The sequence below is a fragment of the Mytilus trossulus genome, chromosome 3 (genome assembly GCF_036588685.1).
Source record: "Mytilus trossulus isolate FHL-02 chromosome 3, PNRI_Mtr1.1.1.hap1, whole genome shotgun sequence".
Lineage (NCBI taxonomy): Eukaryota > Metazoa > Mollusca > Bivalvia > Mytilida > Mytilidae > Mytilus > Mytilus trossulus.
In genome coordinates this window covers 82,225,059-82,242,468 of record NC_086375.1, presented here as the reverse complement: position 1 = coordinate 82,242,468, position 17,410 = coordinate 82,225,059, and the positions used below count along the sequence as shown (strand labels likewise).

The window sequence follows — 17,410 nt, the reverse complement described above, 5'->3', positions numbered from 1 at the left end:
TAATTGAGGGAGACAGTACTGAAGCGTCCAACTCTATAGAAGTCATGCAGTGCCCTCCCTATATCATCCCCTTAATGAAACTTCTGGATATTCATGTCTTATTCTTTCAACTTTTAGGGAAACAACTGTCCAAGGTAAAAACAAAAAAAGGGGGAAGCTGAGCGCTCACATGTTAAAACCGGCCACACTATATAGTCTGTATATGCCTGTCCCAAGTCAGGAGCCCACGTACAGGAGTCTGACTGTTGAAGTTGTCATTGATTCATATTTTCCCGGTTTTTCTTTTTCGAAAATTGTTTTGCTTTACATTATTATTTCTTATTTTTCATGTTGGGTCCCATAGGCGGATACAAAAGGTACCTGCCCCCCTTTTGTGGGAAACATTTGGTTGATTATATAGGATATATGATATATTTAAAAGGTTCACAGCCCAGGTTCAGTTATAAATTCCAATACAAAACGTTACTTAGTTCCAACTCTATTAAACAACATGTTACTTCATTATAATCTATATCGGCTTTCGCAACTTAATTGTTACTTCAAGCTACTACACCAATATAAATGATCAATGCAAAATGTTTTTTACAAAATCGTGCTATGAACCGCTGTCCTTAAATTAGACTAAACCTTGCTTCGATAAACGTCCAAATATTATTACATTTCTACTGTCAGCTCATGTACCGTACAAACTGTCACATTCAATAATCAAGATGAAAGATCATTCAACTAATTAAGTATAGTTGACCATCAAATTTTTTATGTTGTTGACCACGCCACATCAATGTTAAATTTGTGAATTGTAAAATATTTACTCACATAATTATATATGTATATAATATGTAGTTTCCATTTCTCGTTTCAGCATTTTCTAAACATTGGCTATACCTTTCATGTAACTATTTATGTGTTGCTTATGAATTTAATTGTAACACTTCTTAGTTACTGGATAGGTTAAACCAATGCCTTCCTAGAAAACTATGACACCAATGAACAACCCTAGTCTTTTTGATGTTCCTGCTAAGAATGTATGCATGGCTTCACTAGAAAAGGCATCAATTCTTTGGCTTTCCTGATTGAAGGATTTTTTTTTAAAAGAAGATGTGGTATGATTGCCAATGAGATAACTATCCACAAAACACTAAAATTACACAAACATTAACAATTATAGGTCACCGTACGGCCTTCAACAATGACCAAAGCCCATAACGCATATAGTCAGCTATAAAAGGCAACTCCAGTGTATACACAATTGTAACCATAGTATATAGTTGGTTGACCGTTATGGAATAACCGTTTCACGGATGATATCGGAAATGTTTCTCACGTCATAACTACAATCCCCTTCCCTTTTCATGAATTTGACTTACTGTATAAAGCTAGTTATCGGGTTTGTAAAAACATGAGAAACCCGACGGTGCCACTGTTGGACATGTGGAGCAGTATCTGCTTACCCTTCTAGAGCACCTAAGATTATCCCCAGTTTTTGGTTAGGGTTCGTGTTGCTCAGACTTTGTTTGTTTTCTATGCTGTTTTTTGTGTACTTTAATTTGTATATTTCATGTCAGTTTATTTTCGATTTATGAGTTTGACTGTTCCTCTGGTATCTTTCGCCCCTCTTATAAGGCTGGTTAGAATTCAAACCATTCAGCCATCAAATATGCAGACAATTAAGACTGCGGGCAAACCATACACAATACCACAAGCTTACTGAACACCAGCTTGGTTTGACAATACTAGAATGTATGTAAAACTGCAATTCAATAAAACATAGATTGGTATACAAGGAATTAAAGCGTGTATGTATCCATGCAAGAAAAATAAGTTTTCACCGTACACCAGTGTTGAATGCCAGAATACCGCGAACTGAAAATGTCAAACAAATACGCAAAATTTTATGTTTCAATGGGTATAGGATTATATTTTGGTATGCCGACAATCAAATTCCATTGTTTTACAAGGGTTTATTGAAAAGCGGGTTGGTATACGGGAATAAACCCCTGAGTGTTGCAGTTAAGAATTAAGAGCTTTCTTTCAAATTTAAATGAAGTTGAAGGCTATACATAAGTAATTCCTTACATCCATGTAATTCGACCTTTTCATTTCACAATCATACACATCTCCACATTTTCTAAGGGAGGTATGCAAACATAAGTAAATAAGAAATGTTACTACTCAGTAAATACTTAGCATTCCGGCATACAGACTTGCCAATACAAACATGAATCCAGAATAAAATTTTAGAATCCATGCAGGCATACAAGTACCTAGCAGAAAAAAAGCCAAAATAAATAAAAAATTCAGTTTACATATCCCAGGTTCGTATACAGGCATACAAACCTTAACTATGCCAAAATAAATATATTGAAGGTTCTAAATACACCAGATTTGTATGCAGGAGTACAGACCTGACAAATACTTTTATACGCAGAAAGTGAGAGTTTAACATACACCAGGTCGGTATGCTAGCATACAGACCTGACAAATGCTAGTATATGCATAGAGTGAGAGTTTAGCATTAACCAGGTCGGTATGCTAGCATACAGACCTGAAAAATAAATGTATATGCATAGAGTGAGAGTTTAGCATTAACCAGGTCGGTATGCTGGCATACAGACCTGACAAATTCTAGTATACACATACAGTGAGGTTTAAGCATACACCAGGGTGGTATGCAGGCATACAGACCTGACAAATACAAGTAAGAGAAAAAAGACTTAATTTAGCATTCCTTCATTGAAACATCTGAAATAAAGATGGGTAAATGCTATGTTATGTATATATTTCAAAAATGACATAAAAGTATAACAAAAATGCAGAATCTTTTTAAGGTTTATTTACTTGAACTATTTCCTTGGTGTTAAAATAGTTCATTCTAGCATCCTATGAAAAAGGTTTATGATAAAATAATGAAACTTTGGTTCGCATTTACAAAGAAAGATCACAAATCTTGCCAAAAGAACAAATATTGTTAATGCTATACAGTGAGTTTTTTATGCGAAATATATCAATAATCCTAAATTTTGAAGCCTTTTCACACAAAAATAAGTTAAGTGGCATATGAGAATTTCTAATTTTAGATGAGAACGTGTTAATTCTTTCATGAAAAGTCAATTCATTGACCTTTAGATTATTGTTTTTTTAATTAGTCGTCACGAAAGGCTTACATTTTTGTCGCCCGCTTAGAGTTAACTGTCATCTTTGTATAATTATCAAACCCAAATATGGAATTTTGACGTGAAGTATAATATTTTACAATATGCAACGTCTCAGCAAGACACGTTTATATATTGTCAGTCCTTTCATAAACTGTCGATTTTAAATAAACTCATAATAGATTCCAGGATTAAATTCTGAACGTACGCCAGACGCGCGTTTTATCTTCAAAAGACTCATCAGTGCCGCTCAAATCAAAAAAAAAATGAGTCTCAAATTCAAGGATAAAAACTTAAATTCTGAAAAATATGTACTGGCATTAAGCTAAGTGCCAAAAATATAATTGTAAGTAAATAAAAGACATGTATTCATTAAATAACAATATATTTGTTACATAATAACATTATGAGAACTGTGGTTTGTTTATTGAAAGAGGGATAAAAGATACCATAGGGACAATCAAACTCAGTGAAACTGTCCTAAGATCGGTCCTATATGGCTATAATGATTTTATTACTGCAAATAACATACGTGTGTATATGATCAGGAGAAGAAATTCCAGTTTCATCCTAAATATAAAAAGAAGATATGGTATGATTGTAAATGAGACAACTCTCCACAAGACCAGAAATAAAATTAGATACCATCACTTTTTTTTTATATATATATATAATAATATACCACAAAAACATGAAAAAAACAAGATTTAATTCTGGTTCTTACCTGATAAAACTACTTAATAACCTTTCTAAATTTTAAGATCTGTCAAATGAATGTATATTTATACATTTAATTATTAGTAATGTAATAAAAACGAGTTAAAATGAAGAATAAATCACCAAATATGAATGAATTCCGGAGTTCAATTTTTGCCTTAAATTGTGTTCGGCATTTTGATGATTAATAATCCTCAGCTTTTAGAAAATAAGCTTAATGCCTGAAAATTTTAGGCATTAACTTCATGCCTAGGCGTTAGTTGATTGCCTAGGATTTAATCGTAATACCTAGTTTTACTTATTGACGCTAACATATGTATATAAAACGTATAAATGTCAGCCCAACAATGTAAATTCTTTTCTTTCTTCCTTTGGCCGGGATTTGAACTCATGCTTTTAAGATATCGTGGCACCAAATTGCCTTGTCAATTCTTGACGTGCAGTTTTCTTTTAATGAAATTAGGAAATAAAAATTAAGACCGTTTGTACCTTTCAAAAAATGAATAATCATCGTTTGATCAATACAAGGGTTTTTACAAACATATCATCAACATTACACTTCAAATTTCTTTCTGAATACTTCAGAAACTAGTAAACTGAGACTGATTGACACAATAATGAACATATGTTCTGAATCTTCTCTAGATTGTAGACACACTGAACATGTGTCATTATCAGACAAGTATTTTGTTTGTTCTTTATTTGACTTTCGAACTTTTATATCTGGGCGTCACTGGTAAGTCTTGTGTGGACGAGGCGCGTTTTTCTGACGTATTGAATTTTAAACATGATGCCTTTTGTTAGCTAATATTCCTGTATTTATTAGTCTAATATATTCCTTTATTTATTTGTATTGCAGTCCTGTAATATTATGATGTCATTTTAATGTTATATTTAACATTTCCATTTAGGGGCGAGGTTCGGCATGCCACAAAATGCAGGTTCAACTCACCATATTTTTCTTTACAAATGTCCTGTACCATGTCAGGAATATGGGCATTGTTATATTATAGTTTCGTTTCTATGTGTATTACATTTTAATGTTGTGTTTTCGTTGTGTCGTTTGTTTTCTCTTATAGTTGAGTGTGAATTCACATTACTATGTGTGTCACGGTACTTTTCGATCCCAAATTCATGTATTTGGTTTTGATGTTATATTTGTTACTCCACCGTATTTTGACTAATGCTTAATCCGTTTTTGTGTGTGTTACATTTTTGTAGTTGTTCTCCTCTTATATTTAATGCATTTCCCTCAGTTTTAGTTTGTTACTCCGATTTTGTTTTTTGCCTCTAGATTTACGATTTTTGAACAGCGGTATACTACTGTTTATGAGTAAACAAAGTTCTGTGAAGTACTTTTAAAGTTAAGTTTAAGTTTTACTGCTTTCACCAGCCAAGATATGTAAATTTGAAAAAAAATATTATTCTTTGAAATTTCAATTCTGGAAATTTTAACAGCGGTATGCTACTGTTTCCTTTATTTCCATCCAATAAGATTCTGATACGGGCAATTTTCCTTAATTAAGAGATTTAAATGCTCGAGTACCGAATGTCCGACGCTCTAGATCGTTCGACCAACTAAGCTCTACTAAAATAAAGCCTTCATTTGCCTGGTGTTTAGAATGGTAACATAACATATAAAATTGAGAATGGAAATGGGGAATGTGTCAAAGAGACAACCCGACCACAGAAAAAAACAACAGCAGAAGGTCACCAACAGGTCTTCAATGCACCTGGAGGCGTCCTTCAGCTGGCCCCTAAATCAATATAAACAAGTTCAGTGATAATGAACGCCATACTAATTTCCAAATTGTACACAAGAAACTAAAATTAAAAAAAATCAAGACTAACAAAGGTCAGAGGCTCCTGACTTGGGACAGACGCAAAAATGCGGCGGGGTTAAACATGTTTGTGAGATCTCAACCCTCCCCCTATACCTCTAGCCAAGGTGGAAAGGTAAACGCGTAACAATACGCACATTACAATTCAGTTCAAGAGAAGTCCGAGTCTGATGTGTCAGAAGATGTAACAATTATTTTTTTTATCAAAATGACAATAATACATAAATTTCAACAGACTGCTAGCAGTTAACTGACATGCCAGCTCCAGACTTCAATTTAACTGACTGAAAGATTATGATTTCATCATATGAACATCAGGCACAATCCTTCCCGTTAGGGGTTTAGTATTATACCATCATAACATATATGAGAAGAACATAAGCCGTGTCATACCAACACCTGTTTTTTTTAATAAATGTGTTTGGTTCCGCTGCAAAGACCCTATAAGTGAATCAATATTAACGCCAAAATATGCAATCTTTAATGACCTGACAACTGTATCAAAACTATGTCCCTTCTTAATAAGTATATATAAAGGTTTTGTAAGTTTCTGAGGGGAATACTGACACCTTTGTGCTTTATAAAAAATTGGATGTAAAAATACCTGAACGTATACGAAGTCTACATGTAGAGCTATATTTACGAATGATGTGCTTATACCGATGATAAAATTTAGTTAATGTTTTGACTAGTTTGTGATATCGAAAACTTTGGTGTAATAATTTTTCAGTAATACATAATTTTTTCTCGTTAAAATCTAAAACATTGTAACATACACGAGCGAACCGTACCAGTTCAGATATGTAAACCCCGTAAGATGGTGACAAGGGAACGTCACTATCTACAAATGGATAATTAACGATAGGAAATGAAAAATCATCTCTTTTATCATAAATTTTAGTATTCAGCTTTCCGTTAGTGATTTAGATATCAAAATCGAGGAAAGGGAAGTGGTCATTGTTAGCATTAGCTTTATTTAAAGTAAGTTCAACAGGATAAATTTCTTTAGTATACATACTGAAGTCGTCATTATTGAGAGCCAAAATATCATCCAAATATCTAAAAGTATTATTAAGTTTGTTTATCAGATGTTGTTTCGAAGGGTCTTTGCTTACTTTTTATTTGTTTTTGCTTATAACATACCGGAGCTATCTACTACACATGGATCTTACCAAATAAAGTAGGATTCATCCTCAGATACTCTGAACCAGTGATAACTCAACGATAGGTTTTTTTTTTCAATCAGATTATCAGTGATTATATGTATAATAGTATTTAAGAAATTATTGTAATACGTTTTCTATGAAGAAATAACATAGATATTGTGGTGCAAACTGAACAACGCTCGAAGGCGGTTATTAAACAGAAAAATATAGCCAAGAATGATTCCTTTAAAGATTCCATTCCAAGGAATAAATCACAAACATAGTTGATGATGTCACATTCGCATGACAAAACTATATTTATGCGATGCGATGAACAACAAAATTACATCAGCCACGTGTAACTTTCAAAATTAAATTTCACGAAAATGAATAAAACAGGAATGTGTCAAGAGTACACGGATTTTAGTCAAATAACATTAAATGATCGCACCTACCAGTAAGAAATAGTTATCAAAGATTCCAGGATTATAATTAAATACGCCAAGAGAAACAGTAACCCACTGAATTCCTCCAACACGTTATTGTCGTAAACATTTAAGTGAATGATACTTGAAGCGTTTTGTATAACGTGTGTCCTTTTTTTCATGTAGATTTTGGGAAAAAAACATTGTGACTAAAAATAGAACTAAGAAATAGAATATATTATATCGTTTAGCTTGTAAACTGTACAAGGTAGGGAAAATCTGTGTACAAAATGTTCTTTTTCTCTTTATGGAGTCGTTGACTTTACATAACAACTTAGAGTTGTACAAAATGTTCTTTTTCTCTTTATGGAGTCATTGACTTTACATAACAACTTAGAGTTGTATGAGCTATTTAAACAGAATCTGTAAAAACTAAATTGATCAGGCAAACAAGATTTATAAAAAATTCCTAGTTAACTTGCATTGGAATGACCTAGGATTTTTTTTTTTAGCATTTTTGGCAATCGTTAGAAGGTAGAGTTATTTTCTTTCAATAAGGTTTTTTTTTGTTACACTATGGAATAAAACTACATATGCATAAATAGTTTCGGCTATTATCGTTCCTTATGTTTGAATATATGCATTGATAAAAAATATATCATATATTTGTAGGCTGTATGTAGATTGGGTGGTAAACAGATGAAAGACGAATGTCAAGATTTAAAAGTAAAAATTTTAGATCAGTCAAATCAGGAACTAATGAATGAGATAAAAAATTCACAGAGAGAGATAAGAGAACTGCAAGATATAATAAACCGGTTGCACAACAAAGTACGGAGGTATAAATACTCATATACTAGTATACAATAGAGTTATAAAAAATTGGGCTACAAATATATATATATTACTATCATTGACCACAACTCTGCTTGGTCTAGGGAGGATAGACTTACTCGGGAAAGATTTTGGATAAGAAAATTAACAACTTTGGCACCAAATGGGATAAATGAAAAGATGTAATTCGAGACCATGCAGTGCTTCACATCTGGGTTATATTACTTATTATTACAGTCCCCGTTTTTATTTCTATCCTTACTCATTTCTAAAATATATCTGTTGAATATAACAATCTAAATTGCTTAATTTTTTGAGTTATGTATAAGTACCAAGCCACGTCCAACTATTTTACTTTAGTCAAAATTTGTTATTTTTTTTTAAACGGCCGTTTGTTTTAAACATCGCAGACTCTAATGTAACTACACTACAGTTGTTAAATCTGAAAAATTTAGAAATTTAGACCGTTCAGTGCTGTTTATTTAGAAATAAGACCGTTCAATGCTGTTTATTTGGAATTCTTATTGACGCAATCTTTCTTGTAACATCATAATTATCGACACTGTTAAAGCTTTAGAATTGTGCTAGTTCACATCGCACATTATTATTTTTATTTAAAACATTTATTTGAACTCTCTGATGTAATTAGTCATATAACCTATTTCATATTCAACATATTTTTGCATTGATGCAAGCGTCTTAACTGATGTTCGGTTTGCCTTTTTTATTGTATAAATTTCAAGATTTATTAAAAGTTTAATCTAAGAAGACTTAAAGATGATTCATTTAACATCAGAATCTGACTGACGAAGGATATCTGTTATCCGAAATATTTATAAATAATTACATTTATAGTTCTTTTTTGTGTTATTGGTGTTGTTATGTACACTTTTTAGGCGTTTATATAATTTATTTTATTGTGTACATGTATCGTTACTTGTAACGATCCAGCGCCCTCGTGGGAAAAATCGTTGACTATTATTCAGACGTTTTATATATATATATATATAACCTTTACTATAGATAATTTAGCTGATCTGTAACAATAACATCTTCATGCCTTATATATCATGTACTGTAGTACGCCGCTAGATTAAAACTGACGTGGAAAGGTAACATATGGCCACCGAAAGCTCTTTTTTTGAGAGCCCAGGTGGTCGTGTGGTCTAGCGGGACGGCTGCAGTGCAGGCGATTTGGTGTCACGATATCACAGTAGCATGGGTTCGAATCCCGGCGAGGGAAGAACCAAAAATTTGCGAAAGCAAATTTACAGATCTAACATTGTTGGGTTGATGTTTAGACGAGTTGTATATACATTATGTACACAGCCATGTATCACCATCATTGATGGCGATCCGATGGATACATCTGTTGTAGGGTTGTCACTGACTCAGACGTACTTATGAATATAATTATTTTCTGTGACTGTATCTTACATTAATTTGTAGGATCCTTTACTATAGATAATTTAGCTGATCTGTAACAATAACATCTTCATGCCTTATATATCATGTACTGTAGTACGCCGCTAGATTAAAACTGACGTGGAAAGGTAACATATGGCCACCGAAAGCTCTTTTTTTGAGAGCCCAGGTGGTCGTGTGGTCTAGCGGGACGGCTGCAGTGCAGGCGATTTGGTGTCACGATATCACAGTAGCATGGGTTCGAATCCCGGCGAGGGAAGAACCAAAAAATTTGCGAAAGCAAATTTACAGATCTAACATTGTTGGGTTGATGTTTAGACGAGTTGTATATATATATATATATATATGTAAAGTGGAGTGACTGTAGAAAGCATATGATGAAGACATAATTTCAGTTTAATAATTGAAGTCTGGAACTGGCATGTTAGTTAACTGATAGTAGCCTGATGTTATTTATGTATTATTGTCATTTTGTTCATTTCCATTGGTAACATCTTCTGACATCAGACATTAATGTGCGTATTGTTTACTTTTCTGTATTGGCTAGAGGTATAGGGGAGGGTTGAGATCTCATGAACATGTTTAACCCCGCCTCATTTTTGCGCCTGTTCCAAGTCAGGAGCCTCTGGCCAATGTTGGTCTTGTATTATTTTTACTTTTAGTTTCTTGTGTACAATTTAGAGTTTAGTATGGCGTTCATTATCACTGAACTAGTATATATTTGTTTAGGGGACAGCTGAAGGACAACTCCGGGTGCGGGAATTTCTCGTTGCATTGAAGATCTGTTGATGACCTTCTGTTCTATGGTCGGGTTGTTGTCTCTTTGGCACATTCCCTTTTTTCATTCTCATTTTTTGGTATAATGGATTTGCTTGCACGTCGGACATCGTTGGTTCTCATCACCCTTGTAAAGGCCCAATGATTAACAGTCAGATGTAGTGGATAAATCATCCCTCATCAGCATGTCGCTAAAGCTTTTGGACCAATGAAAAGTTTATACGGGTGTATCGGTGAATACATTTGGGAATTAAGGTTGCGTTTCAAATTTTTTCAATAATCGCAGATAAGATGTGATATTTTGAGAAGGATTTGGGGGTACAACAGTTTAAAGCAGATGCTATAATTGAAAGATTTATGATTTACAAAGACAAACAAACAAAATGCAAATAAAAAAATCAGAATAGTAGATGATTTACCCGTCATTGTGAAAAAGATCTGACTAAAATTTGCTTTTATAATAAGTAATAACGAGAAATAACAAACCAAAATAAAAGTAAGTACATGTATGACTGTGACTTTAGAATTTGAAATTAAAGGCTGATCGATACTATATTGTGCTTTTCTTTGTTGTTTCTTTGACTGTGAAATTGATCATACAACTTTAATATATTAAATTGCTCAATCTTTTGTAGGAATTGCACGTCAGTAAGTATATATCTGCGTTGGATTTGTTTTTGCTTGTGAATTTGATTTTTGCTTGGGTCTTTTTTTCCATTATGTTTTTTTTAAGGTTGCAACTATATAGTATATATGCATTATGATTTTTTTAATATTAAATAATTTAATTATGGATGGAACGCGTCTACTGATTGGCCGACGTTATTTTGTTATCAGGCCATTGACATAATTTAGTCATTGACGTCATCAACGTTTTTTCATGGTTTTCTACGGTTTATAATGGAATTTAGAATTAAATTATAAGAAACTACTGTTATATTTTTTTCTGTCAATTCGAAATAACATAAAAAAAATGTTGTACACACTGTTAAATAACCGCTACGTGTGTTTTTCAGAGTTCACTTAATTTTGTATGTTATATCTTCATAGAAAAAAACATAACAGTCATTCCTAAATTGTTTTTTGGTTCTTGTGGCTTTGATTGAGTTTTCAATACTACAGCACGTTTATAGCAAGGCAAGAACATAACGATAAATTTTAACTCATGATCACCTGAACTTAAAATTTGTATATGAGCGTTTGCAATCACATTTGATTGATTGATTGATGTTTAACTTCACTTTCATAATTGATGTGCTTATTGTGCAGGTCATATTTTATTAGTGGAAGACTCACAGGGAAAACCACTATCCTTAGTTAAAACATTGACTATTTTAGTCAAATAACATTGAGTTGAGCGCACCGAGTATTTTGTATAACGTGTGTCTTTGTTTCTTGTAGATTGTGGGGAAAACACCCATTGTAACTAAAAAAAGAACTAAAAGATAAAATATATAAAATACTACAGCTTGTAAACTATAAAAGGTAGATAAAACCTGTGAACAAAATGTTGTTTTTCTCTTTTTGGGGTAATTGACTTTATATACCTTTGGGCACTTTTTTTCTAAAAACATTATGAACTATTTTAGACAGAATCTATAAAAACTAAATTGATCACCAAAGCAACATTATAAAAATGCTAACTTAACTTTGTCAATTGCATTGAAATAAACTTAGGATTTTGTTTTAACTTTTAGCATTTTTGGCAATATCTTTAGTAGGTAGAGTTATTTTCTTTCAATAAGGCTGTTTTGTTAGACTTTGAAATACAACTACATATGCATGAATAGTTCATGCTAATATCGTTTATTATGTGAATATATGCATTGAAACAAAACCTATCATATCTTTGTAGGCTCTAGACATATTGGGTGGTCAAATAAAGAAACAGTCAAATCAGGAAATTACGATCGCAATAAAAAAAGCAGAGAGAGAGATAAGAGAACTGGGAGACATAATAGAACGGTTTAACAACAAACTATGGAGGTATAAAAACTCATATACTAGTATACAATAGAGTTTCAATAAAATGGACTACACATGTGTATACAGATGAATGTAAAGTGGAGTGACTGTAGAAAGCCTAGGTTATAAGGATTTGCTTGCACGTCGGACATCGTTCGTTCCCATCATCATTGTAAAGGCCCAATGACTAATAGTCAGATGTAGTGGATGGGTCACCTCTCATCAGCATGTCACTAATGCGGGGTTCACACATTGCCGATTATTGCTCCCGTTTGAGATCAGACAGCGATACAACACGAAAAGTGAAAAAGTCCGATTAGTATCCTCAATTATCTGGAATGTCCTGTTATTTTCTGAACGCAGTCGTTTTAGTTCGTAACAGTTTCCTGCTGGTCGGGAAAAGCACCCCGACAGTAAGATGCGTCCCGTAACATTCGGGGAAACTCAGCCGATTTTGTCTAGTCGGATTACAATTGTGCCTATGTCGGGACAGTTTCTGCTGTCTCGGATCGAGTTCCTAACAATGTTCTGTGTATTCGGGACGGTGTCCTGTGGAACAGGAATGATCTTGAGAAATTTTTCATTGCTGTTTTTCTGCCGATTAAGTCCAGATTGCATCCAGATCTTGTCGATTGCGAACCGTTTTGTCCGAAATCGTTCCGAAACAGTCCCGTTATTAATTCTAAATTCGTCAATGATACCCTCGTCAGAGTCCCGACAATTACAGAATATAATACGACTGAGACCAGACAAAGCCGTTTGCAAAGCGATAGAGCGGACCGTGAGAGGCTTACGTTCCGACAGTATCTGATCATCCCGTGTATGCCGACAGTTTTCGAACGGATGACTTCTGTCAGCGTCGGTTCACTGTCTTGTCACTATCTGATCTCTGTCGGATTACATTCGGTAAAATCGGGACGCAGTCGTGAACGACTCGGTCGAATTTTACCTGGCGAAAGATACAAATCAGATTGTAAGCGGATTTAGAACGGGATAATCGGGATAAATTCGCTTGGAAACGGTTGACTATCGACGCTTCCTGAACAATATCTGATTGTTGTCGTGATTAAAAAAAAATTTAAGGTTGAACTTCCATCTACGATTGATAGGATATTGTTTAGACTTTTAATAAATTTTAATCGGGAATGGTCCTGTCATTTTTTGTCCAATTTTCGCGGATAAGGTGTGATAATTTATCAGTCGGGACAACAAGAGGGACGAAAGACACCAGAGGGACAGTCAAACTCATGAATCGATATAAACTGACAACGCAATGGCTAAAAATGAAAAGGACAAACAGACAAACAATAGAACACTTTACAAACGTAGAAAACTAAAGAATAAACAACAGGAACTCACCCAAATACTAGGGGTTTTCTCTGGATCTCGTGAAGTGTAAGCAGATCATGCTCTACATGTGGCATCCTTTGTGTTGCTTGAGAGAACAAATCCGGTAAATAGTCTAATTCGGTAGGTCAGATTTGTGAAAGGGAAGGGGATTGTAGTTACGACGTAAGGAACATATCCGATATCATTTGTGAAACGGTCAACCAACTCGTGATGGCGTCCGTAAAATTGACAAAGAAACTCTTTTGTTTACCTTTTTTCGTTATATTCTTAGACTTAAATTCGGCTGATGCTTTTAACGATAGATACCTCTTTCATTTCCTTCCTTCTATAACCCTATTTATGAAGTATGAAGTCATTGTACTCGTTGTTTTACAATATCATTGTTGGAGCAAATACGCTGTATTAAAAATACATGGTCTTATGCAATTCTTTTGGTGCTATTTTTAGTATGACACCGCATATGTAAAATTTAATTTTCGGTGAGCGTGCAATCTGTAAACATGATTCCTTCGTTTACTTTTAATTTCCCTCTGGCATCTTTTTCCTCTCTTTTAATTGCGCAGCAGTGTCCAGAAATGTGATCTGAGAGCTAGAAGTAGAAATTTCATAATTAAATTTTATTGAGGATTGACCATCGTTTGCATGTAGAATGTACACATTGGGTTCTCTTTTCAGTATAATCCAACTATGTCAATATCGCCGATCACTCGGAGCCAAACCAGAGATGGATAGAGAGAAGAATTTGCTGTTTAAATTACCCAAAAAAAAATACTGGCTTAAAACGGAACAATATTTGTTCCAGTTATTGTTCCATTAATCTGCAGGATAGGGTGTTTAATTTTGTTCCTTGTTATCGTTTCCACTCCAACAGCATTGGATATATCGTTTGATTTTTTTTCATATTTTGCCTTCCACCAGAAAAAGTTGTCTACTGGGACTAAAGCGGTCAGACCACATATAATTAGGGGTATATCTCTTCTTTTTGTGTTTGCCGTGAATGGTACATGATAAGACTTCTACAGACATAAGGACTTTTGGTATGAGATCCTTTGTCACCGTCAATAAGATAGTCAAGCTACAGTTAATATCATGTGCTAAATATTAAACTTTGCTTCTACTAATATCATGTATAAATACATAAAAATCATATACTTTTTCATAAATAGTGTTTATTCATTTTGCTAACCTGCAGATGCCTTTTATCACCTTTTTGTAACTAAAGCATATATTGCAACCGTATATGTTTTAAATCAGTGTGATAAAAACAAAAATCAAATGGTGTTATTGTCCACTGTAACCACTTATATTTCATAGGAAAATACCATATATCTTTGAAATTGTGAATGTATAATTGTTATCCTCTTGTAGCATCAAACTTTCACTTTCGATCTTTTATATTTGGGCGTCACTGTTGATTTTTGTGTGGACAAGGCGCGTTTTTGGCGTATTGAATTTTAAACCTGATGCTTTTTGTTATCTATTAATCATGTTTTTCTTTGTCTAATATGTTCTCCTATTTATTTGTATTATAGTCCTGTAATATTATGTTGTTATCTCAATGTTATATTTAACTATGCCATTAAAGTGCCAGGTTTGGCATGCCACAAACCAGGTTCAACCCACCACTTTTATTCCCCTTTAAAAGTGTCCTGTACCAAGTCAGGAAGATGGCCATTGTTATATTATTGTTCGTTTATGTGTGTGTTGCATTTTAACGTTGAGTCGTTTGTGTTTTCTTATTTTTGAGATATTGAGATAAGACGTGGCACGGTACTTGTCTATCCCAAATTCATGTATTTGGTTTTCATGTTATATTTGTTATTCTCGTGGTGTTTTGTCTGATGCTCGGTCCGTTTCTGTGTGTGTTACGTTTCGGTGTTATGTCGTTGTTCTCCTCTTATACTTAATGCGTTTCCCTCGGTTTTAGTTTGTTACCCCGATTTTGTTTTTTGTCCATGGATTTATGAGTTTTGAACAGCGGTATACTACTTTTGCCTTTATTTGCCTAGGTTGTAACAAATTGTATTGTCTTGTCTTGCAGTTGTTTTATACGGGTTTAGGAATAGCCATTTTCTTTTGCATTAGGTTTAGAGACGTAAATCTTTGAAACTTCAGCTGATAGTGACTTTTTTTTAAATTGGAGATAGTCAATTTTGAAGTTATTGTCAGTTTTATAGCCTAGTAACAATAGATTTTGGAATCAGTGCAAATAAACTTATAAATTTGACCTAACTGATTTTTTTCAAATCAGAAGTATCAAAATTTAAACCTGATTTTATGCTTTTTACAATTAAATGTTATATCAAATGAATCTGTATATTATTAGTGGTTTATATTTTAAAACATTTGTTAACAAAACTTTTTTCAAAAACTTTTCGAAATAAACATGTATTGTCGACCCACGGAATAAACTATCTAAGCGGTATTCGACATAACCTTTCAGAATTTGGGTTCTCAGTGCTCTTCAATCTTGCACTCGATTAGCCTTTATATTTTTTTTTATTCGAGCGTCATTAATGGTTTCTTTTGAAGAGTTTTCATATTAGCAATTACATTTTCTTTTTTTATGAGGTGCAGCAAAGAAATGGGTAAACAGATTTTTCAAACGGACATTTAATTCGATAGGCAAGCTTTTGGTTGATAAGATTGTGTGGAAGTGTCATATAAGGAGTGGAAATTTCAAATTGTTAACCGAGTAAGAAATGTAAACCGAATTAAGTCAAAACTTACAAACTAGTCAAAAGGATCAACAAAAGCAAGTAGTTAGCTAAAACGTCGAAAGAATTTGATACACTCCAAGAACATTTATTTCCATTATTTTCAAACTTTTTCAAACTGCGCTTGCTGTCATTTTGAGGGATCATGCAATATTTCACCTATTACCCATAAACAACATAGGTTCTCAATTACTAAAAAAAAAGTTATAAAAGATCATTTCAAATCAGAGTGAACATATTAACTTCCTTATATAAAGTCGAATTTGTCTATAGGTTACACAAAGCTGGTTCTCAAAACGTTTGTATCAGGGAAAACATTTTTCTTTGACTTTAAAACATGTAGGGGAAACGGATTTCCTAACCATTCACATATAATATTCCGTATTTCTGATTTGTGTTCGATAACGTAAATTATACGACTTTTTCTATGACTACGGGAACTTGTGCTATTTATTTTTGCTGGTCTTTAGGAAGACAATTTACAAATGTGCAACTTAAACATAACCTTATAATTCTTACTGGAAACAAAAATGAATTCCCAATATCTAAATATACATGTATGAATATACATGTATTATATGTCGTGTACATGATTGGATTTTGTGGATATAACTACCGCACAGAAAAAGTATCATGGATTTCGAGGCTTTCATATTCAAGGTTTTGAATTCTACCCTTGTTGGAAACCTATGGAGACCTCTACAGTTCCTTAAAAGTTAAAACATCAATTATTTTTCTTTTAAATTGAGTGCCGTCTCCCTGAACATGCTAACACTTAAGTTATATCTTTTCATTTTCATATTTTTCCCTGTTTGTCGTTGTTGTCTTGATTTTTGGAACGATTAGTGGTATCTTAAAATATTTACGAAAATTTTTTGACAATTATGAATATTTCTTCTCTGTCAGATATGGATCATTACCAATGATAAAATGAAATGTCGTACATCACATCTAATAGAGGTTTAAATTTCAAATATTCGTCATTAACTTAAGATATGGAGCAAATTTGTCTTAAACATTTCAAATGTTAAAGGGTACATTTGTATTTTTGCTTCAATTCGA

At 33.3% G+C, this 17,410-nt stretch overlaps 1 protein-coding gene across 1 annotated transcript in view; it reads left to right on the top strand.

The window, feature by feature from the left end:
- Positions 1-17,410, top strand: part of LOC134711078 (uncharacterized) — a 70,103-nt gene that overhangs the window by 15,591 nt on the left and 37,102 nt on the right. The window contains exons 3-5 of the mRNA XM_063571511.1: positions 7,953-8,119; positions 10,952-10,964; positions 12,172-12,302. Coding sequence (XP_063427581.1) covers positions 7,953-8,119; positions 10,952-10,964; positions 12,172-12,302 — 311 coding nt within the window. The remainder of the gene's footprint in view (positions 1-7,952; positions 8,120-10,951; positions 10,965-12,171; positions 12,303-17,410) is intronic.